At 41.6% G+C, this 27614-nt stretch overlaps 1 protein-coding gene across 1 annotated transcript in view; it reads left to right on the plus strand.

Moving 5' to 3' along the window:
- SRGAP1 (SLIT-ROBO Rho GTPase activating protein 1) overlaps window positions 1-27614 on the plus strand; it is a 285747-nt gene that overhangs the window by 211911 nt on the left and 46222 nt on the right. Inside the window, exons 8-12 of the mRNA XM_047066296.1 lie at window positions 725-826; window positions 12539-12736; window positions 13468-13552; window positions 20601-20628; window positions 26378-26480. Coding sequence (XP_046922252.1) covers window positions 725-826; window positions 12539-12736; window positions 13468-13552; window positions 20601-20628; window positions 26378-26480 — 516 coding nt within the window. The remainder of the gene's footprint in view (window positions 1-724; window positions 827-12538; window positions 12737-13467; window positions 13553-20600; window positions 20629-26377; window positions 26481-27614) is intronic.

Below are 27614 nucleotides of genomic sequence, written 5' to 3' on the forward strand. Positions count from 1 at the left end.
TTTTACAGATGAGGAAGCTGAGGGTTAGTAACGTTACACAGGTACCCGTCTGACTGTCACTAGGAGGCTCTGTGGCCTCCCCTCCTTTTGCCTGTGTGGTTCGTTTGGATCATCCCTTGCACTCTGCCCTCTGCCCCCTGCCCCCTGCCCCATAGTCATTCAGAATTCCCACAAGTGAGACCTCAAGATCAGAGCTCAGTCTCCAGCAAGTGCCCCATTTTTATTTTATTTTTTTTTTTAATTTTTTTTTTCAACGTTTATTTATTTTTGGGACAGAGAGAGACAGAGCATGAACGGGGGAGGGGCAGAGAGAGAGGGAGACACAGAATCGGAAACAGGCTCCAGGCTCTGAGCCATCAGCCCAGAGCCCGACGCGGGGCTCGAACTCCCGGACCGCGAGATCGTGACCTGGCTGAAGTCGGACGCTCAACCGACTGCGCCACCCAGGCGCCCCGCAAGTGCCCCATTTTTAGAGCGAAGCTTCCTGCAGCTGCTGTCTTCCCAGTCATCCATCCCCAGGCCCCACAGCTGCGTTCTGCCCTTGCCCCTGACATAGCAAGTCCGTGTTTAAAACTGAAGTGTCGAAGCGCCTCTTGGAAGGAAATACGTAATTGGAATCTTGAGCGGGTCAGCGTGACTCGTGCAGCATCTGAGCAGGAGAACCCTGCCTCTGGAGGGTGGCTTGCTGGCCCTGTTATAACTGCGGTTTCTGATTCCCCATCAGGTGTGTCAGGTCAGCGCTCAGCAACCAGTCCAGGCAGAGCTCATGCTCAGGTACCAGCAGCTGCAGTCCCGGCTGGCCACGCTGAAAATCGAGAATGAGGAGGTGAGTATACTCTCTGCCCCGCAGGGAATCCGAATTCTAATGGGACTGGAAGGCATGTGCTCGTGACCTAGGCATATTTAGTATTCCAAACGCGTCTCTTCATCAGGCATTTTTAGCTAAATCGTGGTTCCTAGAATACTCTCTTTGTAGAGGATGAATGCAAAGATTCTGTAGTCTACCAGAGATGAATTCTTCACCAGGGATCCACTGCATACTCATGAAAAAACACACATTTTATTCTTAAATTCATAGTTCATGTGGAAAACAGTTCCCATAAATGATTAAACTCAACATGGGTCCAAGAATGTACAATAGTGTGTGAAATAAAACTTTTGACTGACGTGTTAATTTAATCCTAACTTTTTTGGAAGTTAGTACTTTGCTTTTATGTGTTCTCTAAATTTTTGGTACTGAACATGGCAGTACTTATACAATTAGTACAGAAATCCTATTTTAAAATAGCACTTGAGTGAGAATAGGAAACTATTTATTTGCTGACATTACTGGATTTAAATGGATAGAATATAAAATGTGAATTATAAATATATGTCAAACCAGAAAGCAGTCATACAATTCAGCTGCCTGTTTCTGAAATTAATTTAATTGGATCCACATTCTTGTTAAATAAAATATGAACTGCATATGTTTCTAAGGCTCTCAGTTATCATTTACAGGAACCCAAATCAAACTTACTCAAGTCAGAAAATTTATTTAGTGGTCAATGTTTGCATAGCCTCGGGAATGATTGGATCTGTGTTCCGATGATATTATCAGGAATCTCTCTTTTCATTACTTTGAAGTTGTATTTTTTTTTTCAACTTAAATCCAAGTTAGTGAACATATAATAATGATTTCGGGAATAGAAGTTAGTGATTCATCACTTACATATAATACCCAGTGCTGATCCCAACAAGTGTCCTCCTTAATGCCCTTGCCCATTTAGCCCTTACCCCCATCCAACACCCCACCAGAAAACCTCAGTTCGTTCTCTGTATTTAAGAGTCTCTTATGGTTTGTCTTCCCCTCTATTTTTATATTATTTTTGCTTCTCTTCCCTTATGTGCATCTGTTTTGTTTTTTAAATTCCCCATGTGGGTGAAATCATATATTTGTGTCTTTCTCTGACTAATTTTGCTTAGCGTAAGTGATAGGTATTTGATAGGGATTGCATTGAATATGTACATTGCTTTGGGTAGTATCGACATTTTAGCAATATTTGTTCTTCCAGTCCATAAGCATGGAATTCCATTATTTTGTGTCTTCTTCAATTTCTTTCATAAGCATTCTAGTTTTCTGAAGTTGTATTTTCGTATGTGTCGGTAGTTGTTTTCCCTCAAATTGGGATAGCCAAAGCTACATGGTCCTATAGCTTGCCATCTCACCTCATCCCACTGCCCTTATCCCTGAACTAGGATCCTTTATTGTCCTGAGTTAAGTCATGCATACTTCTGGACCAACCAATACACGCAAGAAATGGGATTCTGTCATTGATCACCTTATATATTGTGCTCATTCATAGAGCCCTTTGGCTGACAGCTCCAACAGAAACATGTTTTTCTAGAGACAGTTCCTGAAAGGAAGGAATGTGAGATAGAAAAAGAAAACAATAATAATTCACCTTGATGAAATGAATTACCAAAATTCACTTTGGTGTACCCTCTTTTATTTTAATCCCACTGGGATGTTTTTAGCTACATGAACACGTTACTTGTTTCTGTTCAGAAAGAGTGATGTGTTTCTAGACCAGTATAGTTTGGTCAAAATGCGTTGCAGCTTTCTGGCTTCCATTCTTTCTAGAAGAACCAAACCACCCCTTATTCAAACATGTGTGTTTAAGATGCAGCCATGTGATGAAGTCTTCAGTTGCTGTGTAAAGTCCCACAAATGAGCCTTTATTGCTCTTCTTGAAGTGTTTTAGAGCTTAGAGTTTTGTGGAGGCATCACAAAATACTTGCCTAATGCAGTTTATTGGATCCTGATAGACCTACAGTTTGTATGTCTAATGACTTCCTGTTGTGGTGGTGTTTTTGTTTTTGTTTTTGTTTTTGCATATCCTCCTGCTGTTTTATTTGGAAACAGCCTCTAAACTCTAGGAAAAGAATGTGTTGTGCCCAGGGTCAAAACTGGCGGCCCAGAGACCTGTTTTGTTTGCCTGCCACAGTTTTTGCCTATTAAAAATGAGTCTGGTGACTGACCCCGGATTGCCTCACAAAGGGAAGAGCTGGGGTACTTGAGTTCCACTTTGCCATTAGCCGTTCAGCTCCCACTTTTCTTCCATTGGACTGTTCGTTTCTGTCGCCCGTTTGGCTTCTGCAGGCCTTTGAGTTTTTGACCCTTCACATATGCCCTTTTGGGCACAACGTAGAAAAGCAGTGTCCTGCTGATAGTGGCAGGCAGTGCTTTCTGAGAATTAAAAGATTTACTGTAGTAACAAATGAATTAGGTTGTCTTGAGGTTTCTGATGAGCATGACTAGTGGTTTATGATCTGTTGGATATGGAACAAATTCATTGTCATGGAATGGGATTCCCATTGAAAGGAAGATTTAAATTGAATTTTTGACAATCGATAGATTTCCATTGGTATAGAAGGAGGAAACAGGGGCGCCTGGGTGGCGCAGTCGGTTAAGCGTCCGACTTCAGCCAGGTCACGATCTTGCGGTCCGTGAGTTCGAGCCCCGCGTCGGGCTCTGGGCTGATGGCTCAGAGCCTGGAGCCTGTTTCCGATTCTGTGTCTCCCTCTCTCTCTGCCCCTCCCCCGTTCATGCTCTGTCTCTCTCTGTCCCCAAAAAAATAAATAAACGTTGAAAAAAAAAAAAATTAAAAAAAAAAAAAAAAGAAGGAGGAAACAAAGTTTCACTATATTTCAAGATGCCCTGGAGGAACCTTGGTTTCCCAGAGCAATTTGGTCATTGTCCAGCTCCTCCCTGAGGAAAAGCCAAAGGTGAAGCTCAAGTCAGATGATGAGAGACCTTGAGAGCTGACTTGAGGGGTTTTGTTACTGTGGGTCCGTTCATTTCAGTACAATAAATATTTGTTCAACAACTTCTACGTTCCCCGTATTTTGCCAGGTGCGGAGAGTACAGAGATGAATGTCACAGCATCTATCTAGCATGAGAGCCAAACCATAACAAGTCATTTGTATCATGTAAAAACTAAGAGCCGGGACGTGGGAACAAAATTGCAATCATTGCCGATTTTGGAGTCCTGTATAGCACTTTTCTCTACCAGAAATAGAGAATCTGCCTCTGATGGAGGCAGACCTCCACTGATAGAGGTCAGAAAAGTGACCTGTCACTATCAGATCAAAGTATACAAGTAAAGAAACATGTATAATTCTGTATAATTCTCTGCCTCTGCACAAACAGCTATACACAAAGCCCAGAATTCACTGGAGAGAGTTTGGCTAACTAAAAATAATAATGACTGCCCAGCGAAGAGATAAAAGTTGAAAGGGAATTTCATCCAAGTTTACAAAAGCATGGACAGTGTAGCTAAATAGAACACGAACCTTTTCACCAAATTTTAAACAGCTACAAATAATGGGCACCATTCAAAACTGTAGGAAGCCTTCTTAGAAGGGAATTTACATGCTAAGAGCCTACAGGCCATGGATACATTTTGTTTGCTCCACAGCATTTGATTTTTAAAACTTAGTTGCTGTCATTTAAAAATTAGAAGTTGGGGGCACCTGGGTGGCTCAGTCAGCTAAGCATCTGACTTCGGCTCAGGTCATGATCTCACAGTCCGTGAGTTCAAGCCCCGTGTTGGGCTCTGTGCTGACAGCTCAGAGCCTGGAGCCTGCTTTGGACTCTTTGTCTCCCTCTCTGCCCCTCCCTGCTCGCTCTCTCATTCTCTCTCTCTCTCTCTCTCTCAAAAATAAATAAACATTAAAAAAATTTTTAATTAGAAGTTGGGAGTAAAAATATCTATTTCCAGCTTCTAAACAATTAGAAAGTCTGATCACACTAGACCTGCATTTCTGCGAGGTGATGACTGGCTTGAGCGAAGATGCTCCGCTTAGACACAGAGCATGTGCTTCCTGTTTGCCATGCTCCCCACTCAGCCTGCTTGCCTCGTTTTCATCACTTCCTTGGCCCTTGAAGATATCTGAGCTTGCAGCACAGGCCTTAGAACCAAAGAGAGACATTTGTGAAATGACCTCAGGATACTCGCACATAGTAAAAGCTGAATAAGTTTTGAGAAGGGCTTGACTGAATTTGGGGTGGATACCCATTTATAATTTGTCACTTCACAACTTTACAGGGCAAGCCTTATAAAATGAGCCTTCAGTCTCATTATGCTACACTCTCATATCCCTGGTACCTCAATCTTCATGATTTCAAGTTCCAGGCGGCTGGCCGACAAATATTTATTAGTGCCACTGTGGGTTGTGCACATGGAATTAACAAAGAGCCTGCTGCCCACGCTTTATTCCCATTTTTGTTTTGTTTTTTTTTTTAGTTGTTATTAGAGTGTGTTTGTGTGTGTGTGTGTGTGCGCGCGCGCGCGCGTGTGTGTGCATGTGTGTGTGCGTGCGCGCGCACGTGCACATGCACGCAAGCAAAAGAGGGTCAGAGAAAGAGAGAAAATCCCAAGCAGGCTTCGTGCTATCAGTGCAGAGCCCTACTTAGGGCTCCATCCCACAAACTGACATGACCTGAGCTGACATCAAGAGTTGGCTGCTTAGCTGAGTCAGCCACCCAGGTGTCCCTTGTTTTCTTTTTCTTTAAGTTTTTTATTTGAAATATTAGTAAACATTACTTTTAAACACAACACTTTCAAAGCAACTTACATCTGAATAATCATCTGTACCTTTGTCACTATAAATATTCTCCAGACATGTTCCAATCTAATGTCACACCATCTCACACATGTTTTAAAGTTCGTTTTTAACATCTGTTACAGGGATTTCAGCTTAGGGGACATTCTCTTTGCTCCTTTCTTTCAAAGCTAGCTCTGGAGTAATTCCCCATACAACTACATTTCCCTTTTCTTAGAGTTCCTCTTTCCATCCTTTACCTACACACAGCCAAAGAAAAGGAGAATGAATTGTAGAACTAGAACGATTATACCTTTCGTATTTTTAGTACAGCCTTAGTTTTAAGTAGTTTGCCCGATTTTCAGACCAGTTGTCCCAATATTTGTCCAGAAAATAGTTTCCGTAAGCATTTTACTTCAGTGCTATGACTAAAATCTCATGTATAAAATGAGTTTCTTCTAAGTTATAGTACGTTTACCCCCTTGAAGGGAATGGAAAAGAGAGAAAGCTGTGATTCCTCAATTAATTTGCAACACTGTGTAATGAACTGACAGCCCCATATAAATTTTCCTAGCTTTATTTAAAATCTTTCACTGACAGTTTACTAGGGAATAATTCACAGACTATTCTAAAAATATATTCCTCACACAGGATATTTTCAACTGTAATGAACAAGATTTTACGTAAACCTTGAAACAATTTTCATGGCCTGGGTAATTGAGGGAAGTAAGAGATGTTTTGGTTATCTACCTCAGGGTTGAAAAGTCATATTTCCCTCAAGAATCACATTCCCATAATATCATTGACTACAGCAGAATCCTAAGTCATGTAAATATGTGATCAAACCATTATGGACAATTATCAGATGCTTTTAAGACCTGGTATAAGATGTGGAGCTTGATAACTACTTAATCATAGTTACTATTTCTGATCTTCTCTGTGGCTTTAACTTCATTTTTGCTTAAGTATTTTTTAATTTATTTAAATGTTTCTAACTTACCTGCAACCTTCTGTTGATGAAGTTAACAGTAGAAGCCTAAGAAAAGATAACTGCCATTTATCCATTAAACGATAGTATCATCTTGGGCCAAAACTGAAAACAGGGATCATTTGTCTTTCACTGAAAACACTTATTTTTAGAAGCAGTGTGTGTGTGTGCGTGTGTGTGTGTGTGTGTGTGTGTGTGTGTGTGGTTTCAGATAAGCTTTAACTCCCCACAGGAAGCAACTTGATCCAGAAGAATACCAAGCAGAGTGAGGAGAGTTTTTAGAAAGGGTCTAGAAGTGAGTCATGGGCTAGGGCACCCTAGAAAGGATGGTGAGCTCAGGATGGCTGATATTCACGAAAGTGCGTGTTGCTGGCTTGTGCTGAGTGTTGCTTTGATGACTGTGGATTTGCAAAGAGGATGACTTCAACCTCTACCATTCATTTAGTGAAGCCTTTGGATGATCTGTTCTGTCCCAGGCACTGTGCTAGTGACTAGAGATACAAAGATTAATAAGCTGGCTCTAAACTCAAGTTGCTTCCCCTATAGATGGCCAACATCGCCCTCTAAACAGTGAGGAAGGTGCTTGTGAGAAATGGGTTTGGCATCGCGCTCCTCATTATCCAGCACAGGCGAGGTCACTGGCATCTCTCTGTACCAGGAGCGAGGGGTGTCATGGCAAGATGCTCTGCTTCTGCTCCTGCCTTCTGTGCCTTGTGCTGGCAGTATGGCGCTATACCCTTGGCTAGTTAACTCTGGCACTGATCTGGTCTCTGTGTGTGTGCACATGCGTGTGTGGTCTCTGTGCGGTAATATTTCACACATCTGAAATGATACAGTGCTGTAAGTGAAATGCATCTGAGGTCAGTGATGGCAAGAAGTAAGTAGGTAGGTGGGGAAGGGAAGGCAGAGCTGGGAGCCATCTTCACACATGGATTGATGAGTCTTAAAGGTTGAATGGGCCTGAGGAAGGTACAAGGCACGGTGTCATAAAATAATGTTTGTGTTAGAGGTTGGACCGTGTTCCCCCAAAATGTATATGTTGAAGTCCTGACCCCCCACTACTTCAGAATATGACTTTGAAGACAGGGTCTTCACAGAGGTAATTAAAGTGAGGTCAGTAGGGTGGACCCTCATCCAGCGTGATTGGTGTCCTTATAAAAAGAGAAAATTTGCGCGCAGAAACAGAGAAGGCCATGTGAAGAGACACAGAAGATGATCATCTTCAAGCTAGACCTTCCCTCGTGGTGCCCACAAGGAACCAAGCCTGCCAGAACCTTGACCTCAGACTTGTAGCCGCCAGACCCGTGGGACGATAAACTGCTGTTGTTTAAAGCTCCCCAGCATGCGGGACTTGTTCACAGCAGCCCTAGGAAACGAATAGTGTGTTTAGAGAATGAAACCAAAACAACTGTTTTGTCTTCTCCGATGATTGTAAGGTCCTGTGAGTAAAAAGGCAAAAGAGCCAGTCTGCAGAAGCCCGCCACAGTCCCCTCTTCTCCACGGTTCATTTGGATTGTCATCTCAGAGTCCAAGCCACCTGGGCACTCCTCCACTGCGGTACATTCTTCAGGTTTTTCTTCATTCCTTGTCACGTTGTTGGCCTCTCCTGCCAAAGCTCACTGCGTTTTCCTGCTGCTGATGGGGAGTCATTACAAGCCTCGTATCAGCTATTTCATATTTGCCTCATTATATTCCCTCCTGTGACTTATTAACATGACTAGTGTGTCAGAAGCTGGTGTTATTCTTTGTCGAGAACATCCCATGGGATAATATGTAGTCCCAGCCATCGTGTTTGGTGTTTTCTGTCACATCCTTTATTTTTTATGACAATTCCAAATTTAACCGTGACACTCTTGCTTCCGAAAAGAAAGTTCAGAAAAGGAAAAAAAAAAAAAAAAAAAGCGGTGTTGTTAACAATGGCAGGGAATCACGAGGCTGCCACCGGGTCCACAGTTTGTGGGCCTGTTACCATGGGCCCTGGTGGGTGTGGATCCTGTCTAGCCCCAGGGCGGATGGTACTGCCTCCAAGACCTGGGTCAGTAAGTCTGGTGCTGGGACAACGGTTCACTTCAAGACCCACGGTTGGTCCACAGTGTGTCTGTTACCAGGTGCTTGAATGGGTGTGGCACCCTTCAATTACCTGGACAGGTTCTTGGCCGGCGGGACTGGCCCTGTACCACAGATGAATGCAGCTGGCACAGAGTCACAGGTCCACTTCAGGGTCCATAGCCAGGACCAAGGTAGGCAGGCCTGCCTCCAGAAGCACAGACAGACGCGTCTCCCACCTGGAGCCAGGTTACGGGGCCACTTCAAGATCTGCAGATGGACTGAGGTCAGCAGGTCTGCCTCCAGGAGCACTGAAAAACATGCTTTCTAGCAAGTCACTGAACATGCGTGACAGCTCCATGACCAGTGCTGAGAGGGACTGGAACTGCATCATGGGTTTCTACACAGTTCACAGCTAGGACCAACGTCAGCAGGCCTGTTACCTGAGGCGCAGGTAAGTGTGACTCCTCATGGGTCCCTTGGCAGGTACTTCTGATGGCAGGACCAAAGCCAAACAAGACTGTTATGAAGCCCACAGCGGGACTTGGCTGTTTCTGGCTCAGTAGCCAGGACTATGGTTGGCAAGCCTCCCACCTGGGCCCATGCCTACTTTCTCAAATTGGTCCTCCTCAGTCCTGGGCTCCACCAAGGTTTTACACGTTCCCACCTGGATCCCAAAGTTCCCACAAATGCACTTCTGTCCACAGATGGCTGCCAGATCATAGTTGTGGTGGGGCAAGAGGGAATAGGAGCAGGGGATCTCCCATTTTCTCGTCTTGCTGATGTCACCTCTAGGGTGGTGAGTGTTTTCATTCAGGCTATAAATATGTAATCATGACTTCTTAAAGCAACCACTTAGAGTATTGGGTTTTTTTAAAGTAACCATTAATCTGTTCTTTTCCAGTAATATCTCTCCTTTGCATTATGCGTATCCCCAGCAATAATGACCAAGTCTGTTAAATTTCTTTGTGTTTTTTGTTTTATTTTATCACATGCCTTCTTTAAGCATCGGAACTAACACTGGTTGCCATTATTTCTTCTCTAAACGGTATTTTCTTGTTTAAAAGACAAGAATAATTGAAACTATTTCTCCCTCCTGTAATAGTAAACCAAGTCACTCTGCTGATCATTTCACATTTCACTGTCCTGGACAAGGTGTCTGGCCAAGACTGCAGCCCATGGCATAGGGAACCATATGTTCCCAAAAGGAAGAGCATCGAATATTTTTGAACAGGAATAAAACCCACTGATTCTGAACTATTAGTGCCCAGATTATTTTGGAAAAATAAACAGACATTCTCTCTAGAAGATGGTAGCTTCACCCTGGGCTTCAAGTAACTCTGCCAAAACGTCCAGCAGACAGATATCACAGAGAGATACCTGCAGGAGCTCCAAATATTGAGGGTATCAGAAACAAACTGTAAAAGAGCTACTTACTGTGTTCAAGGAGATAAAAGCCAAGCTTAGATTTTGGCAGAGAACTATAACCTATTAACAGTTAAAGAACAGATTTCAAAATGTACTGGATAGAAATTCTGAAAATGAGAACTATAGTGGCCCAAATTAACAAATCAGTGGATGATTTTAACATCAGATTCAACACAGCTGAAGAGCGGATTATCAAAGTGGAGGACAAATCAGAAGAAAATAATTAAAATGCAGCATGGAAAAACAAAAGGGTAGAAAATGCAAAGAGAAGGGTAAGAGATATAGAGAACACAGTCATGTGTTATGTACTAATTAAATTCCCAGAAAGGAAAATGATAGAAAAGAGAGACAATATTTACAAAGATAAAGGCTGAAAATTTATTAGAGTTTATGAAAAATATCACACAATTCAAGAAGCCCAAAGAAATCCAGGTAGAATGTATTTTTTAAAATCCTTATGTAAACACATCATGGTAAAACTGTGAGATACTTTAAAAGCACCTGTAGAAGCAAGCAAAGTAACAATAGACTCACAGCAAACTTCTCATTCAACAGGAACATAGAAGCCATAAGAAAATACAGTGGTATCTTCAATGTATTGAAAGAAAATAAACTGCCAACAAGTTTCATAAGTGAAAGTGAAATAAAAGACATTTTCTAGTCTACAGAAACAGTTCACCACCCGCAGACTCATGCTAAAAAAGCAATTTCTAAAGATGGGGGATTACTCTTAAAAATATAAGGAATAGGGGCACCTGGGTGGCTCAGTCGGTTAAGCGTCCAACTCTGATTTCAGCTCAGATCATGATCTCATGATTGTGTGATCAAGCCCTGCCTTGGGCTCTACACTGAGCGTGGAGGCTGCTTGAGATTCTCTTCCACCCTCTCCCTCTGCCCCTTACCCCACATGCATTCTCTCTCTCAAAAAATAAAAATGCTCATCAAAATAAAAAGCTTCTGCACAGCGAAGGAAACAACCAGCAAAACTAAAAGGCAAATTAAAAAGCTCCTAGAAGAGGGGCACCTGGGTAGCTCAGTTGGTTACGTTTCTGACTCTTGATTTCATTCAGCTCCCGTCATGATCTCAGGTCAGATTCATGAGTTTAAGCCCTGCTTCAGGCTCTCCACTGACTGTGTGGAGCCTGCCTGCAATTCTGCCCCTCTCTCTCTAACCCTCCCCTGCTCACGCTCTCTCCCCCTCTCAAAATAAATAAATAAACATTAAAAAAAAAAAAAAACTCCGAGAAGATAACATAGAATAATATCTTTATGGCTCTGAGATAGGAAAATATTCTTAAATAGGACACAAAAACCATTAATCATAAAGGAAGAGATCGGTAAATTGATTACATTAATGGTTCATCTAGATACTATAGAAAGTGAAAAACCAGAGCACAGTGTGATAAGATATTTGCAACACATATAACTAACAAAAGACTCATAACCATATCTACAAATAAGTAAGAAAAAGACTCATAACCCAGTAGAAAATTGAGCAATAGATTTGAGCAAAGTATTTCTAAAAGAGGAAATCCAAATTGCCTTAAACACATAATGAGCTCAGTCTCGGTCATCAGAGAAATGCATATTAAAACCACAATAAGATACTCAACACCGTGGTTTAAATTTAAAAACTGGTAATACCAATTCTTGAGGATGTGGAGTAACAGGAATTCTCTGTGTTGGTAGGAATACAGATCAAAACAGTTCTGGAAAACAGTCTGACAATCTCTTTAAGCAGCACTTCTGCTCATGGATGCTATGGCATGAATTCATAGCAGTCTTACTCTCAGTGGCCCAAAACTAGAAATAAGTCATCTATCAACAGTGAAAGGGATGAATTATGAGGTATTCCTACAATGAATAGCCAGCATTCCGCAATGAAACACTGTACTCCCAAGAAATGAATAAATCTTACTACATAAAGTTGCACAAAATAAGGAAGACAAAAATCATACATGCTATAGGATTCCATGCATATGAAGTACAAAAAGGCTAAAACTAATATATAGTGTTAGAAATCAGGATAATGACTACCTTTGGGGAGGAAAAAGAGGTGTGTGGTAGTTGGGAGAAATGAGAGGATCTTCACAATGTACTATATTTCTTGATCTAAGTGGTGGTCACACAAGTGTTCACTCTGGTAATTTATCAAGCAATACACTTATGCATATTTTTCTGTGTGTATTTTCACTTCCAATTGGAAAGGTTATTTGAAAAAAAAAAATGTAACTGAGAGAGTACCCAGTGATACATGAATTTTCTAAGGATTCAAATACAAAGTAATAACCTCTTTAGGATAATGGAGAAGAGAGCCTGTCTTTGTATTGGTGACAGCGGGTGTTATTTACCTGTCTGTCTTTCCTAGTAGACTCTGAACTTCTTGGGGCAGGACTTGTGTCCTCATCTCTGCCTGACAGAGTAGATTCTCACTGAGCGTGTGATTCACGAAAGAATGTCGTAACGTGCGAAATGTGTTCCTGTTCCCAGGTTAAGAAAACAACTGAAGCCACCTTGCAGACCATACAAGATATGGTCACCATTGAGGACTATGATGTTTCTGAATGCTTCCAGCACAGTCGGTCCACAGAGTCTGTGAAGTCTACTGTCTCTGAGACCTACCTGAGTAAGCCCAGTATCGCCAAGAGAAGAGCAAACCAGCAGGAGACTGAGCAGTTCTACTTCATGGTGCGCCTGTTACTTCCCAAGCTACTCTTGGGGCTCAGATCTGGGGTCTCCAGACACAGCCTCTAGAGTTGACCAGATCACCTGGGATCCTTTATTAAAATATGGACCCTCGTCTGCCCTCAGAGTTCTGATTCTGTTGGTCTGAGATAGGATTTAGGAGTTAGTACTTTTCTTTTTTTTTTTTTAATGTTTTTATTTTATTTTTGAGAGAGAGATAGAGTGAGAGCAGGGGAGGGGCAGAGAGAGAGGGAGACACAGAATCTGAAGCAGGCTTCAGGCCCTGAGCTATCAGCACACAGCCCAACATGGGGCTCGAACTCACAAACTGTGAGATCATGGCCTCAGCCGAAGTCGGACACTCAGCTGACTGAGCCACCCGGGTGCTCCAGGAGTTAGCACTTTTTTAAAAGTTCCTTGGATAATTCTGAGAGGCCAACAGATTTAAAGAGGCCTGCTATAAACTACTTTTAAATTTTAATGTATATAGTCGCCAGGAGAGCTTGTTAAAATGCGGGTTTTGATTTTAGTAGGTCTGGGGAAGGAGGGTCCTGAGACTCCGCTCTCTGATGGGCCCCCACGTGATGGCTGGTGCTGCTGTTCTGTTCAGACTACACTCCAAGGAGCAAGGTTCTAGGATCTAGAAGATAAAAGAGCTGGATTATAGGTATCCTATGGGAAGTTCCTTGAGAAATATATATTTTTAAGTTAAAAACGAATCTTTCCTCTTGCAGAAACTCCGGGAGTATTTGGAAGGTAGTAATCTCATCACAAAACTTCAAGCCAAACATGACTTGTTGCAGAGGACCCTTGGAGAAGGTCAGTTATCTGAAACAGAGGGGAAGGTGACATGGACCACGTACTGTGTCACGTATCTGCTCCATAAAGACTGTGAGCTGTGGATTTGTGTTTGAAGGAGCAGAGAACACTGTTTAGATTGGGCTTTTGCTGTATCTGTAAAAATCAAGTTCTCCCTGGAACTGTCTTCTTTATAAGCTTGGTGCTGACCTGGAGGAAGAGTAGGGAAGTCTAGCGAGGGCTGAAAAGCCAACACAGAGCTCCAGAGGAAGGATCAGCAGAGCGTGATGCTCCTAGCTGCCCCTGCACCCAGACACTTCTTCCTTACCCTCTGGGACTTCTCCACCCTTCCAGCTCCACCCCAGTCGTTTCAGTGGGCCAGTATTTGTTGTCACATCTCATGCCTTGTTGGACTCTAGAAACTGGTTAAACCAGTTTGGGAAACTTTTTTGTTTGTTTGTTTTCCTTCCCAGAGACACTGATTTTACTTGAGAAATAACCTAATGAAGTATAATGCTATGGCTAATAATAATAACAAAACCAGCAATAGCTACCACTTCTATAGGGCTCTCTCTGTGCTAGGCATTGTTCTAAACTATGTATTGAACTGGGCTATTACTTTCCACATTTTTACAGATGAGGAAACTGATGGGGGAAAAAAGGGATTCTAGGCAAAAGGGACAGTGTAAATGTTATTGTTTCCCTTTTCATCTTCTTGAAATTTAAAAGGAAAAGATAAATATAGGCAAAGTCCCTTTTTTAAGTGCCTCATAGTCTGTAATTTTATCTTGCATTCACACTAGATCTTGTTACAAGTTATAAAAAGTGAGAGAATATGGATGGGAGTAGGAAATGAGGGGACTGAGTTGTGTAACTCAGACCAAAAAGAAGTTGCTGCTCTTTGACCTAAACTCTTGTCTCCTACCATTCTAGAACCTTCCTACCAACCAAGTTTTTTTCATCACCTTATCTCCTGGTTTCCTCCAGGGAATGACCACTTGGAGAAAGGTCATCATGACCTAAGTCTCCCATGTATTACAGTAAGGATGCCAGATTCTAAGATGAAAGGCTGATTGCACTTAGGGAAAAAAAATTCACATTTAAACTACTAGACAGTGTCTTAAAAAAGAAAATAACCAAATACGGTATGTGAACTGTCATTAGATACTAAATCAAAAAAGCAAAAGTTAACAAAAGGCATTTTAAGGACAGTTGGGGAAATTTAAATATAGACTGTATATTAAATGACATTATTGAATTAATGTTAATTTTCTTAGATATGACAGCGGTGTTAAGATTATAAAGGAAGATTCTTATTCTTAAGAAATGCTTGCTAAGTATCATAACATTTGCAAGTTACTTTCAAATGATTCAGGAAAAAAAAAGATAAAGAGAGAAGAGAGAAGGAAATAAGGCCAGTGTGGCAAAATGGGAAATCTAAGTGAAGGGAATATGAATGTTCCCTGTACAAGGCTTTCGACTCTTCTATAATAGAGGCTTGAACTTTTTATAAAAAGCCTTTTTTCTTCTTTGAATCGTGTCCTGAGTTGTTTTTTTTTTCCCTTCAGAGTATCCTATAAGATCATTTTTTCCATCTGCCACAAAATGCCTGATATTTCAGTGATGCCCCCAAGGTCAGTTGCCAGTCCCGAAGCATCAATTATCGTAAGTGTAGATGAACGCTTACAGGCACAGAGTCCTTCCCTACAGGACTTGGTACCACTTTAGAAACCGTGAGTTGGAGGGAATTAAGTAGTGGGTGAATTCATTCTTGGCACTTCATACGGACACATGTGTTAATTCACTTGGGATCACATTCCGAAACTTTTATGATACTCATTCTACATAGATTCCCCTATGTCTCCCGGAGAGAAAGCCCCAACGGTTCATATTATTTTACATGCCATTATTGGATAGGGCTATATTTTAACCAATTTGCTGAATCCACATGCCAGAGTCCGTCATTAGCTGCTGTAATGCATAAAGCCGTTTTGTACCCTGTGAACTCGAAGCCAGGATTTCTTTATCTTGGAATTTCTCTCAATGGGTTCCGGTATCATAGTGACATTCATGTGTGGGTGTACCAGGCCGTCCCCAGATTGGATTGATTCAGGAACTGGATGGTTCTCCTCCAGTGGCATCAGACACACCAGCCTCTGCCCACTTGTCGAAGACCTTTATGCTCCCCGGCTCTACCCCACGTGCGGGCTTGGCAGCCTTCCACACCACTTGTTGGTCACTGCCTTGCCACGATGCTGGCAGCTTTGCCCAGAGAAAAGCTGGGCCTGGAGAATGTGCCCGCCTTTAGCTGGACCGTTGTGAGCCCCCCGACTCTCCCTGCAAGCCCCGTTCGAGTTAATAGGCTGATACCAGAGGAGACTGGGAGAGTTAATGGCGCCTGTCCCACAATGAGATAATCCAACGGTGAGCCCTTACGAAGGAATCCAAGTCTGGGTTTGGCTAAATAAGGTTAGTAGCACAGGATTCAATGGTGTGTTTGGGGACAGTCCTGACTTTTTTATATAAAACTCACATCCCTGAATTATGCTAGACTCACTGCTGCAAAAACTGCCTTCATAGTAAAACAAATAGAGCCTAACCCAGGGATTTAGCAGTTGATCGTACACAGCTGAAACTGTAACTACAGACATGTGTTTGGCCTGTCTTACTGCTTGCTTTTGGCAGCCTACCAGCGGCCCAGTAAGTCCTTTGATTTACAACGTTGCAAAACAACTAGACTGGGCTCTTAAAGGGGTACTGTCAAAATTGAGAATTCCAAATCTTTGAAAACTATCGAAATGAAAGCAAACACATAATGAGTCAAGACCAAAGTCATCACCTTCTTCAGCATCCTTCAGCAATACTATTATATCCTTTTGTGATGTCCTTTGTTTTTAAATCGGAGAAGTTATGTCAATATAGTAAATGAGGTATACATCCACAAAACTGAGGCACTGAAATTGTTTCTTTTTCCTCTTACAATGAGCCTTCGTGTTCACACTGGCTTCTTTGTGTGCAACCTTGGAGTCAAGGGGGGGGTGTAAGTATCAGTGCAGTTTTCCCTTAAACACAGAAAACTTGACTCTGGAAGCTGAGTTCCATGTTAGATTGTTTGTAGACCTGGACATAAGGTATCTTGATCAAGGAATTAAATGGGTTATCTTCATCCAATCCATTTCCTGTCTTTGAGTAGGAGTACAAACATACTTTCAAACAAGAAGCTGATTGTGAATAATTACATTTTTTAGAAAAGCAATGTATTCTTTTAAAAAAAAATTTTTTTTTTAACGTTTATTTATTTTTGAGACAGAGAGACAGAGCATGAACGGGGGAGGGTCAGAGAGAGGGAGACACAGAATCTGAAACAGGCTCCAGGCTCTGAGCTGTGAGCACAGAGCCTGACACGGGGCTCGAACTCACGGACTGCGAGATCATGACCTGAGCTGAAGTCGGCCGCTTAACCGACTGAGCCACCCAGGCGCCCCGAAAAGCAATGTATTCTTAAGAAAGAAAAAGGACTGAAAACTCCGGGAGTCCTCATCCGTCATTCATTAGGGACCCAATCGTGGGTGCCTCCATTCAGTTTGAGCTGTGCACATTTTAAATATTTCGTCTAGTTGGGGTTTTTTTGTCTATTTTAATCTCAGATCGCCACCAAACAATATTTTGGTTTTCCATTTTGGTCTGTGATGATAAAATACACTTGAGTGTGAAAAATAATTCACTTCTTAATTCCCAAGTGAAATGGTCAGAATAGTCAATGTAGGTGTTTCAGCAAGAACAAGATAATCCTGGGTCATGGGTCATTTTTTCCCCCCCTCCAAATGGCTTAGAGTGTGGGATGGGGTGGGGGTGGGGAAAGAAGTTGTCTGTTGTTTTTAATAATTAAATAGTCTTCCAAACAAAGTGATTGAAATCTAATCCTCAAACCACTGGAAGCTTTCACATTTCTCTGGGAAGCAGTTTCTTCTAAGCTTGTGTGTTATTGATCTATTAATGATGATACTGATTAAAAAATAAAACCTCATTCATCAGTTGAGGCACACTCAGTACTATTAGCTGAACAAAACAATGGAAGTGGTGGGCAGTTACAATATGAATGATAGTTTTTGTGAAGCTTGCTCTTGGTTCATTAATCGAAATGTATCTTTTATAGGTTTTTAATTTTTTATATCATACTATTAACCATGGAAGGGTGGAGCAAAATGTTTTTAAGCCATTTAATATGTGATCTTTTTCTAAATCTAGAGAATATTTGGTTGGGATATTTTAACAAAAGTAGCAAAATTTTTCAGTTATACAAAACATTTCATTTCTAAGGAATTATTAGTGTTTTCATCGCTGAATCACTTAAAAGTGATTAGTCTCTGTTATCCAGTTTAATTTTATACATACTTTAAAATTTTAACTTAATATGTATTATATACTTTAGTAAATCTTTTTAGTGCTTTGTATATGACTTTAGCCCTGTGGGACAGAGCATAGGCCATAATCTGTACCTTTCTTTTAGGATCTTTCAAAGTATTTGCTAGGGAATAAAACTTACATTTTTATTTTATTATGTATTGTTATTATTTTAGAGAGAGCAAACACACGCACGTGGGAGAGAAGGGCAGAGGTGGAGAGAGAGAGGGAGTAAGAGAGAAAATCTAAGGGGCCCAACACAGGGCTTGATCCCACAACCCTGGGATCACGACCTGAGCAAAATCAAAAGTTCAACACTCAGCCAACTGAGCCACCCAGGCGTCCCAAGACTTGTATTTTTACAATATATTACTTGGGAGCTTAGGTCTAGATTTAAAACAAACCTGGACCCTCAGGCCAGACCCATCACATACTAGCAGTGGGACCCTGAACAAGTCACTGACCTACTGTGTGCTCAGTCTCTCCCATAAAATAAAAAGAGCCAGTACCTACTTCCTAAGGTTGTTGTTAAAATTGTGAGTTAGTGTATAGGAAGTGCTTAGAACAGTGTCTAATAAGTATTGGACATCATTGCTGTTTTTACTGTTGTTAGTAATACACTTTATGTCATACTTGTGTGATGATAAAGTATGCAACATGACTACAGCACAGGCCAGCAAGTTTCTCTGCCTTCAGCCATTTGCTCATTATTTTTTTTTACTGTTTATTTATTTTTTGTGAGAGAGAACACACAAGTGGGGCAGGGGCAGAGAGACAGAAGGAGACCCAGAATCCAAAGCAGGCTCTGGCTCCAAGCTGTCAGCACAGAGCCACCACAGGGCTCGAACCCATGAACTGTGAGATCATGACCTGAGCTGAAGTCGGACACTTGACCGACCGACTGAGCCACCACCGAGCTTAACCAAATGGTGCCCCCCACCCCCCACCGTTTGCTTATTCTACCGACTCATCCTGGGTGATCTCAGCTAGCTCCTGTGGCCCCACAACAACCTAGATTGTGGGGACTCTCAAATCTTCATCTCCAGCCCTGTCTTCTGTCTGTGCTTTAACCCTGTGCTAAAGGATAGCCAGTAAGACATCACCTGCCACACTCAGCTCACTGCCCTCCCCACTTTCTAGTAGACTGTCTCTCCCACTTAGGAGTAGCTACCAATTACTCTGGAGATCTCTGTCCACCTTCTCCTTTTTCTTGTCCCCCAAAGTAGCAAAAGGGAAGGGGCTTAGAGTTGAAAGATAGAGTTGAGTAGTGGGGAGAAAATCAGATTGTTCTCCTTTCCTCCCACCCTGACTCCAAGTCATGGCCCACAATTCTACTAGACCTACAGTGGCCTGAGTCTGCTTTGAGGAAGGTATTTTCAGATATTAACTGTTGCCCCCCATTTAGTAAATAGATATTAATCAAATACTTTGGTTTCTTTTTTTCCCCCATGTTTATTTCTGAGAGAGAAAGAGAGAGAACAAGCGGGGAGGGACAGAGAGTTGGGTGGGATGACAGAGGATCTGAAGCAGGCTCTCGCACTTACAGCAGAGACCCCTGTGTGAGACTTGAACTCACGAGCCATGAGATCATGACCTGAGCCAAGGTCAGACACTCAACTGACTGAGCCACGCAGGCGCCCCTCAAAAACTTCGTCGCTTGTTCTTCAAAAGTAGATAATAGAGCAAAAGACTCTGTCGCCTGTGAGTGTTCTTTCACCATTTCCAACAAGCCGGGTTTCTCTACAATTGTTATATTGGCCTCGCCCCACAAGTCTGAATCATTCTGTTATGATACGATGGGTGGGGCGTACCTGTGAGTGCCGCAACGTGACCTCTCTCTGTTAGCTCTAACTTCAGGCTGTTTCAAGACCATATCATCATTCGGCAAACAAACCGGTGGAATGGGTCACTCCTCCACACCCCTTCCACAGCTGCACCCCACATGTGAGAAAGAGCAGACAACAACCACAGGCACATTCACACTTGGAGTTAGCACAGATTGTAGAAGCACTACAAAAATACAGATCCGATGTTTAAATCGAGTCAGGAAGCCAGAATATGGAAGAAGAACCTCATGTTTCACATGACAGGGAACTCTGTGAGATGCTATTAGTGTATAGGTTGTAGAATGTAGCATAATATAATATCTTTGTACTTAGTATCTGCAAATGTCATTTCTGATTATAAAATGCAGCTTTGCACCTGACGGTGTAATATAGAAAGAACCCCAACTTAATATAAAGAAAATTGAGTTTTCCCAACCCTATTTGACCACCTTATTTTCCCCATGTATCAATCACGACACAGGAAATAATTAACATTCGAATCTTGGGTGTGTTTTATTTGTGTATTTCATCGTTAAACTTACACTGAAGATGCAACAGCTATTTCATGTTTTCTAAATAATAAATAAATAAATACCCTTGCCTCAAATTGCCAAGTGAAACATATTTTTCCAATCTATAGGATTTATTAAATTTTAGGTATAGATTTTATGAAATACTGTGTTGACTTTACTTGTCTATCATATGCTATCCTAATGCTTTCCACCATAAAATTTGTAATTATTATAAGCTCAGCATCTTAAAATAAGGGACAAGTGATTCAAAAGATTACCAAATGCATTCCACTGATTCCATTCAATTTACTTAATTTTTTTCTGCAGGTCATAAAGCTGAATATATGACTACAAGGTAGGCAAATGTTTCATCATAACTCATTGTGTCTCACCTTTTTTTTTTCCTTTACAACAAGCAACCATTTCAGCACTGTGAGAATGAACATACTTTGCCAATGAACATGGAAGATCATTTTGACTCAACCAAACGTAGTAACATGACATGTTTGGGGTTCTCACAAAACCAAATTTGCTCTGGCCGATCGGAGGGTTTCCCAGTGTGCTTGTAAGACTCCTTAAGAAAGACCTAAATCAGATGGGTTTGGTTTATTTAATCCAAAACACTTTAAGTTTCTGGAAATAGTCTGATTTGAGAATTCAATTAAGAAGCAACATTATGTACACATCTAGTGTGTTAGCAAATGAAAAGCATGATGAGTTACTTTTTGCTCCTACTTTTCCTTATGTCCTATAACACTTAGAACTCTACTGAATACTCAGGATTTTAGCTTCTTACCCCTTTCACTTAAAAGATGAAAATTTAATACTATAGCTGTATTGCACATTTTTTTCTTTCTTTCCCCCCCCCCCCCTTTTTTTCATTCATGAAGGGATTTTGAAGCCACTGCTGAGAAAAGCCTTTTTGGAAGCAGATTGTGATCTGGGTTGGGGAAAATGTGCAACTTTTATTTTTCTGTGCCAGCATTTGTATAACAGCCAGAAATTATTCTAATTGGCGTATCTAGACTTTGTACTCTTGAAGCTGAGTTCTCTTTTAAGGTGAGCAGAATTTAGAAGACTGGGAGGGTGTGGGGGGGGGCAGTAATTGGCAAGTTGATTTTCAAGGCTCTGTATGTTTCTACTGGGCAATTTATTCAAAAGGAAGCTTCTCTTCTTGGTGAACCAACTAGGAAGATACAGCTAGTGACTTGTCTGAACTTCACAAAAATACTGAGGGTTTTTTTCTTCCTTGCGTCAGTGACAAAGAGGAATGTTACTTCTGCAGTTTATGGAACTTTTTTCATATATATTATCTCTTTGTAGTATCAGCTGTTTTACCTGTTGTCTCTATGTTATAAGAAATGTAAGGCTCTTCAAAAAAAGATTTTTTAGGGGTGCCTGGATGGCTCAGTCCGTTAAGCCTCTGAGTCTTGATTTCAGCTCAGGTCTTGATCTCACGGTTCTTGGGATCCAGCCCCACATTGGGATTTGTTCTGGCAGCATGGAGCCTGCTTGGGATTCTCTGTCTGTGTCTCTCTCTGTCTATAAGTGAATGAATGAATGAATGAATGAATGAAAGTAAATGTTTTTTAATATAGTTTATTGTCAACTTGGTTTCCATACAACACCCAATGCTCATCCCAACAAGTGTCTTCCTCAGTGCCCATCACCTACTTTCCCCTCTCCCCCACCTCCCATCAACCTCCAATTCTCTGTATTTAAGAGTGTCTTATAGTTTGCCTTCCTCCCTCTGTAACTTTTTTCCCCCCTTCCCCTCCCCGATGGTCTTCTGTTAAGTTTGTCAGGATCCACATATGAGTGAAAACATGGTGGTATCTGTCCTTCTCTGACTGACTTATTCCACTTAGGATAATACCCTCCAGTTCCATCCACATTGCAGCAAATGGCCAGATTTCATTCTTTCTCATTGCCAAGTAGTATTCCATTGTATACATAAACCATATCTTCTTTATCCATTCATCCATTGATGGACATGTAGGCTCTTTCCATAATTTGGTTATTGTTGAAAGCGCTGCTTAGAAACATTGGGGTACATGTGCCCCTATGCATCAGCACTCCTGTATCCCTTGGGTAAATTCCTAGCAGTGCTATTGCTGGGTCATAGGGTAGATCTATTTTTAATATTTTGAGGAACCTCCACGCTGTTTTCCAGAGCAGCTGCACCAGTGTGCATTCCCACCAACAGTGCAAGAGGGTTTCCGTTTCTCCACATCCTCGCCAGCATCTATAGTTTCCTGGTTTGTTCGTTTTAGCCAATCTGACTGGCGTGAGGTAGTATCTCAGTGTCTTTGATTAATATTTCCCTGATGAGGAGTGACGTTGAGCATTGTTTCATGTGTCTGTTGGCCATCTGGATGTCTTTTTTGAAGAAGTGTCTATTCATGTCTTTTGCCCATTTCTTCAGTGGATTATTTGTTTTTTTTAGGTGTGGAGTTTGGTGACTTCTTTATAGATTTTAGGTACTAGCCTTTTATCCAATATGTCATTTGCAAATATCTTTACCCATTCTATTGTTTGCCTTTTAGTTTTGTTGATTGTTTCCTTTGTAGTGCAGAAGCTTTTTATCTTCATGAGGTCCCAATAGTTCATTTTTGCTTTTAATTCCCTTGCCTTTGGAGATGTGTCGAGTAAGAAATTGCTGTGGCTGAGGTCACAGAGGTTGTTTCCTACTTTCTCCTCTAGTGTTTTGATGGTTTCCTGCCTCACATTCAGGTCTTTCATCCATTTTGAGTTTATTTTTGTGAATGGTGTAAGAAAGTGGTCTAGTTTCATTCTTCTGCATGTTGCTGTCCAGTTCTCCCAGCACCATTTGCTAAAGAGACAGTCTTTTTTCCAGTGGATACACTTTCCTGCTTTGTCAAAGATTAGTTGGCCATACATTTGTGGGTCCAATTCTGGGTTCTCTATTCTATTCCATTGGTCTGTGTGTCTGTTTTTGTGCCAATACCATACTGTGTTGATGATTACAGCTTTGTAGAAGAGGCTAAAGTCTGGGATTGTGATGCCTCCTGCTTTGGTTTTCTTCTTCAATATTACTTTGGCTATTCGGGGCCTTTTGTGTTTTGTGTTTATGGAGTTTTTTCATATATATTATCTCTTTGTACTATCAACTCTTTTACCTGTCGTCTCTATGTTATAAGTAATGTAAGGCACTTCACAAAAAGATGTTTTAGGGGCACCTGGGTGGTTCAGTCAATTAAGCCTCTGACTGTAGATTTCAGCTCAGGTTTTGATCTCATGGTTCATGGGATCAAGCCGTGCATCAGGCTCTGTTCTGGCAGCATGGAGCCTGCTTGGAATTACCTCCCTCCCTCTTTCTTTCTCTTTCTCTCTCTCTCTCTCTCTCTCTCTCTCTCTCTGTAAATAAATAAATAAGCTTTTAAAAAACACTTAAAATTTTTTTTAAATGTGAAGAAATGCAAATATATTAATTTGCATTGAGAACTGTCATTGCCAGACAGACTAGATACGTACATTAACCTCACTCATGCTTTCTCTCATTCACGTGGGCATCCTCCATAGGAGGCCAGATTAAGGAAGCTGTGTGGCAGGCACCAAACCAGAACTGGTCAGATAATCCAAATGTTGAATGGCCTGGTCCTGATTCTCTTCACCTGATGTGTACATGGTGAAGCAGAGCCATCGTGTGCCGGCTTCCTGATGAGCCACGTTGCCATAGAAGTTACTTTGAGAAGCCCTCGGGCAGTTTGTTTTCATCTCAGGTTTCTCACAACAGTAGTGTCTTCACATTTGCCTCATAACTTAGAATCATCAAGAGAGGCCATCTTCAGGCCTGTGGGAGACAATTCAAAAGACAGGTCTTCATTTGCCCCAACCAGGAGCCACTCTGCATGTCTCAGTCATGCAGGAATGACTGTCTAGCCCTACAAGGGGGCTTTGGTTCGAGCTACAACATTTGCTTGTCCTTTGAATCTGCGACCAAACAGAATGAGCCTGTGCTCTTACCCCTTCAGTGTCATCAGCTGCTCCAGATATTACCAAATGTGCATCTCTGTTGGACCCTGTAGTAACCATTTTTTCCAGTTTCAGTAGTTGATGCTCTGATATCTCGGGGCCTTGCTCACCTTGGAGGAACTGCCACTCCCAAGGTTAGCCAATTCGTAGGAATAGTAAAGGTGGTGCTTGCACGTCTGCCTTTTGTATGCCGAGCCGACTCGTCCAGACCCGTAACCCCAACCGCATCCTTTACGGGGCTGTCACATTCAGGGTGACTCTTCCCCTTCCCTAGTGACAGCCAGGTGCCAGACAACTGTTCCCCAGAGCCCGCCAAACTTATTCAAACTAGCCAGTCCTAACCCGTTTACCCTGCCTTGCCCATTCCTTCCCGTGGAAACCTATACCATTGCACGTACTTCCTCTCACTCCCTCTGCCTCCTCACTGACTGCAGTGCTTCCCCACGGACCCACCCCACCCCATGTAGTAGCATGGCCCCCTCCTCTTGGGATGTGTGGGAAACACACTATCTTTTCAGTAACCGTTAACCTCTGATCTGTTGACCTCACCACACCGGAATAAAAATAGTCCGTATTTAAAACACTTGTAAAATAATGAAAAGAGTGGATGAAACCAGGCACATAAGGTTAAGCTCCTTGATGGGTAGTTGTTTTGGTTTTTATGCCTACGTGACGCTTTCCCCCACGAATGACACAATTCGGTGTGCAGATGAGATTTCAGAAGAGCCAACTGGGGCAGGACATGACGTGCTGCCTGATAGAAGTTTCCATATTTGTTTCTAGACGCTTGCAAAGACTCCTTGTAACCTGTCAAGCACATGGGGCTTCAGGTGCTGTTTGCTGCACACCCCATCAGTCCTCTGAGCCCGCCTGCTAGTCGAGTCTTAGAATTTGGCTGTGGAAGGCTGTCAAATTTGCTCCCCTACCTCTCTCTTTTTTTTTTTTATATGAAATTTATTGTCAAATTGGTTTCCATACAACGCCCAGTGCTCATCTTTTTTTTTTTTTTTTTAAATGAAATTTATACCCCCACCTCTCTTGATAGATTGGTGTAATGTCTTACAAATCTAGTCAGGCTTCCTCATATTCTTAGGATTTTGTTTCTAAAACGGCCTTTCTGAACTTTAATGAACCAAAAAGGTAATTCTTCCCAGACAGTTGGCAGCATAATGAAGGACTTGACCTGATTTTCAAGTGCGATGTACACCCTCATCTAAGCCTTCCAATTAGGGAGTTAAAATAGGAATGTCTGAAGAAAATTCTTGGGACTATTTTTCCCTGTATTCCATTCAGCACAGCTGAAGAAGGCACAGCTGAGTCAGGCACTTCTGGCTCGCTTTACTCTCAAGGAAGAGGAACAGAAGAAGTTCCCTATCTGCACTACAGGGCAAGACGAGGCAGGGTCTAAATATAGCATGCAGAACACTGCATGTGTGTATGTTAGAGACCCTAACTTAGCCACCAAGGCAAACAGACTGGAGATGGAGAGAGTCCAGAACAGAATAAGGGGTGCATCCTAATGCTCTACAAATATTTAAGTGATGACACAGTTTGTTATGAAGAACTAATAATTCATATGAGCCTCTATCTACTGCCCTGAAAGAGCATTGAAACCAAACTCATTTTTTCACTTGTGACTCCGTTGATAGTTAACTTTTGCATAAACTAAAACCCCGTTAATATCTGAGGAATATTGAAAAGATGCGATATTTTAGTTGTTAAGTAAAAATAATTACATTTACTTTCTCATACTGGGATTTGTCAAGAGCCCTAATTTTTATGACTCGTTGTGTCTTCTGTGTGACCCGTAAGCAAGTGGAGTTTGTAACACTTGGCCAGGTAGCTCACAATTCCATTTTTAAACAATCTAGCAAACACATATCAAATACAGCATATAAGAAAAGAGTACTCTGAATGAATAGTTTGTATGGCTTTTGATCACATAAGTAAAAGTAAGTAAATGGGAAATGGGAAGAACTGTTTTCCCCATGGGTAGGGGTGGGGAGGGAACACAAGAATTCCTGTTTTGTAATTTTGATGTCACCTGTGGGGGTTTCATTCATTGTTTGATTTCTGCCATGCTCAGTAATTATATTCCCTTCCCTTAGGCCTCCAAATGTTCCCCCTAAGCCCCAGAAACACAGGAAGTCCAGACCCCGCTCACAGTATAATGCTAAGTTGTTTAATGGGGATTTGGAAACATTCGTCAAGGTACTGGCACCAGCCGTTTGGGTGGCTGATCTCCACGCTTCTTGCCTATAATGGTCTCAGCCTCTCGTAAGAAGAGGCAGGTCATTATGTCCAAGTCTGTCCTGGGGCTCTTTGCTTTCCCAGAAAATCAATATAATATTTCCTGAAGTCAGAGAGGAAAGAATATTTGGTTTGAGTGCCTTCAGAAGAGGAAATAAATGTGGGTAGTATTATGCTGGCAAAAGAGAAAGCCCTCTTTATTTAAAAAAAAAAAAAAGCCATAGTTTGTGCAAAAAGGAAAAGAGCTACCTGATAAAATATTTTGGTCTTGTGTGTTTTTTATTTAATTTATTTAAATTCGACTTAGTTAACAGACAGTGTAAAATATTTACTCGCACAAATTAGATGGCACAAAATATATTTTTAAAGTACATTGTTAGGGTAGCTCTGAACAGCAAGAGTCTTGATTTCCCATGACTTGAGGAATTCATTATATTGGATAAATTGTAAGACCCTGTGGTCTAGATCTTGTATCTCTGCTGTGTTTACTCTGTCTTCTTTCTCATCCTGTATTTCTGATAATGCTTCTAGCCGAGGACGAAGGAACTCGCACGCGAGACATCAGGTATAGTGCAAAGGGAGGCGAGGGCACAGCCTCTTTTGCTCTTGGTATCATTTTCAAACCATCATCATGCTTGGCTTTAATTAGATTTTTAAGGTCTTTAAAAGAACAATGTTTGCAGTTGGAAATTAGGTTTAAAAACAGGCTTCACTCTTTATAGATTCCTACCTATTTACTATCAAAAGGGATTACAGAAATCAAACACTGATTGAGGAAGAATTGTCTTCTCTAACAAAACTGGATAAATAGTCTTTACATACTTGTCAGTTGTACCAAATTCAAGCCAAGGGCTCTTGTTAAGGCAAACCAGTGTTAAATACCAAATGCACAGCAATACTGGATTGTGGACCCTCACGTAAATTAGACAAAAAAGAGAAGAGCTTTCTTTTTCGTGGCTAACATTTTACGACAGTTTCAGAAGGCTAAACTTACGTAGGAAACTACATCATTACTAACCTCCCTGATAATATGTTACAGATGGCTTAGTTTCTTTAAAGACAGATCTTGTATCAAATATTGTGCACTAATGGCTA

The sequence above is a fragment of the Lynx rufus genome, unplaced genomic scaffold (assembly GCF_022079265.1).
Source record: "Lynx rufus isolate CCGP_SWC_20201006 ecotype Redwood Valley unplaced genomic scaffold, mLynRuf1.p SCAF_7, whole genome shotgun sequence".
Lineage (NCBI taxonomy): Eukaryota > Metazoa > Chordata > Mammalia > Carnivora > Felidae > Lynx > Lynx rufus.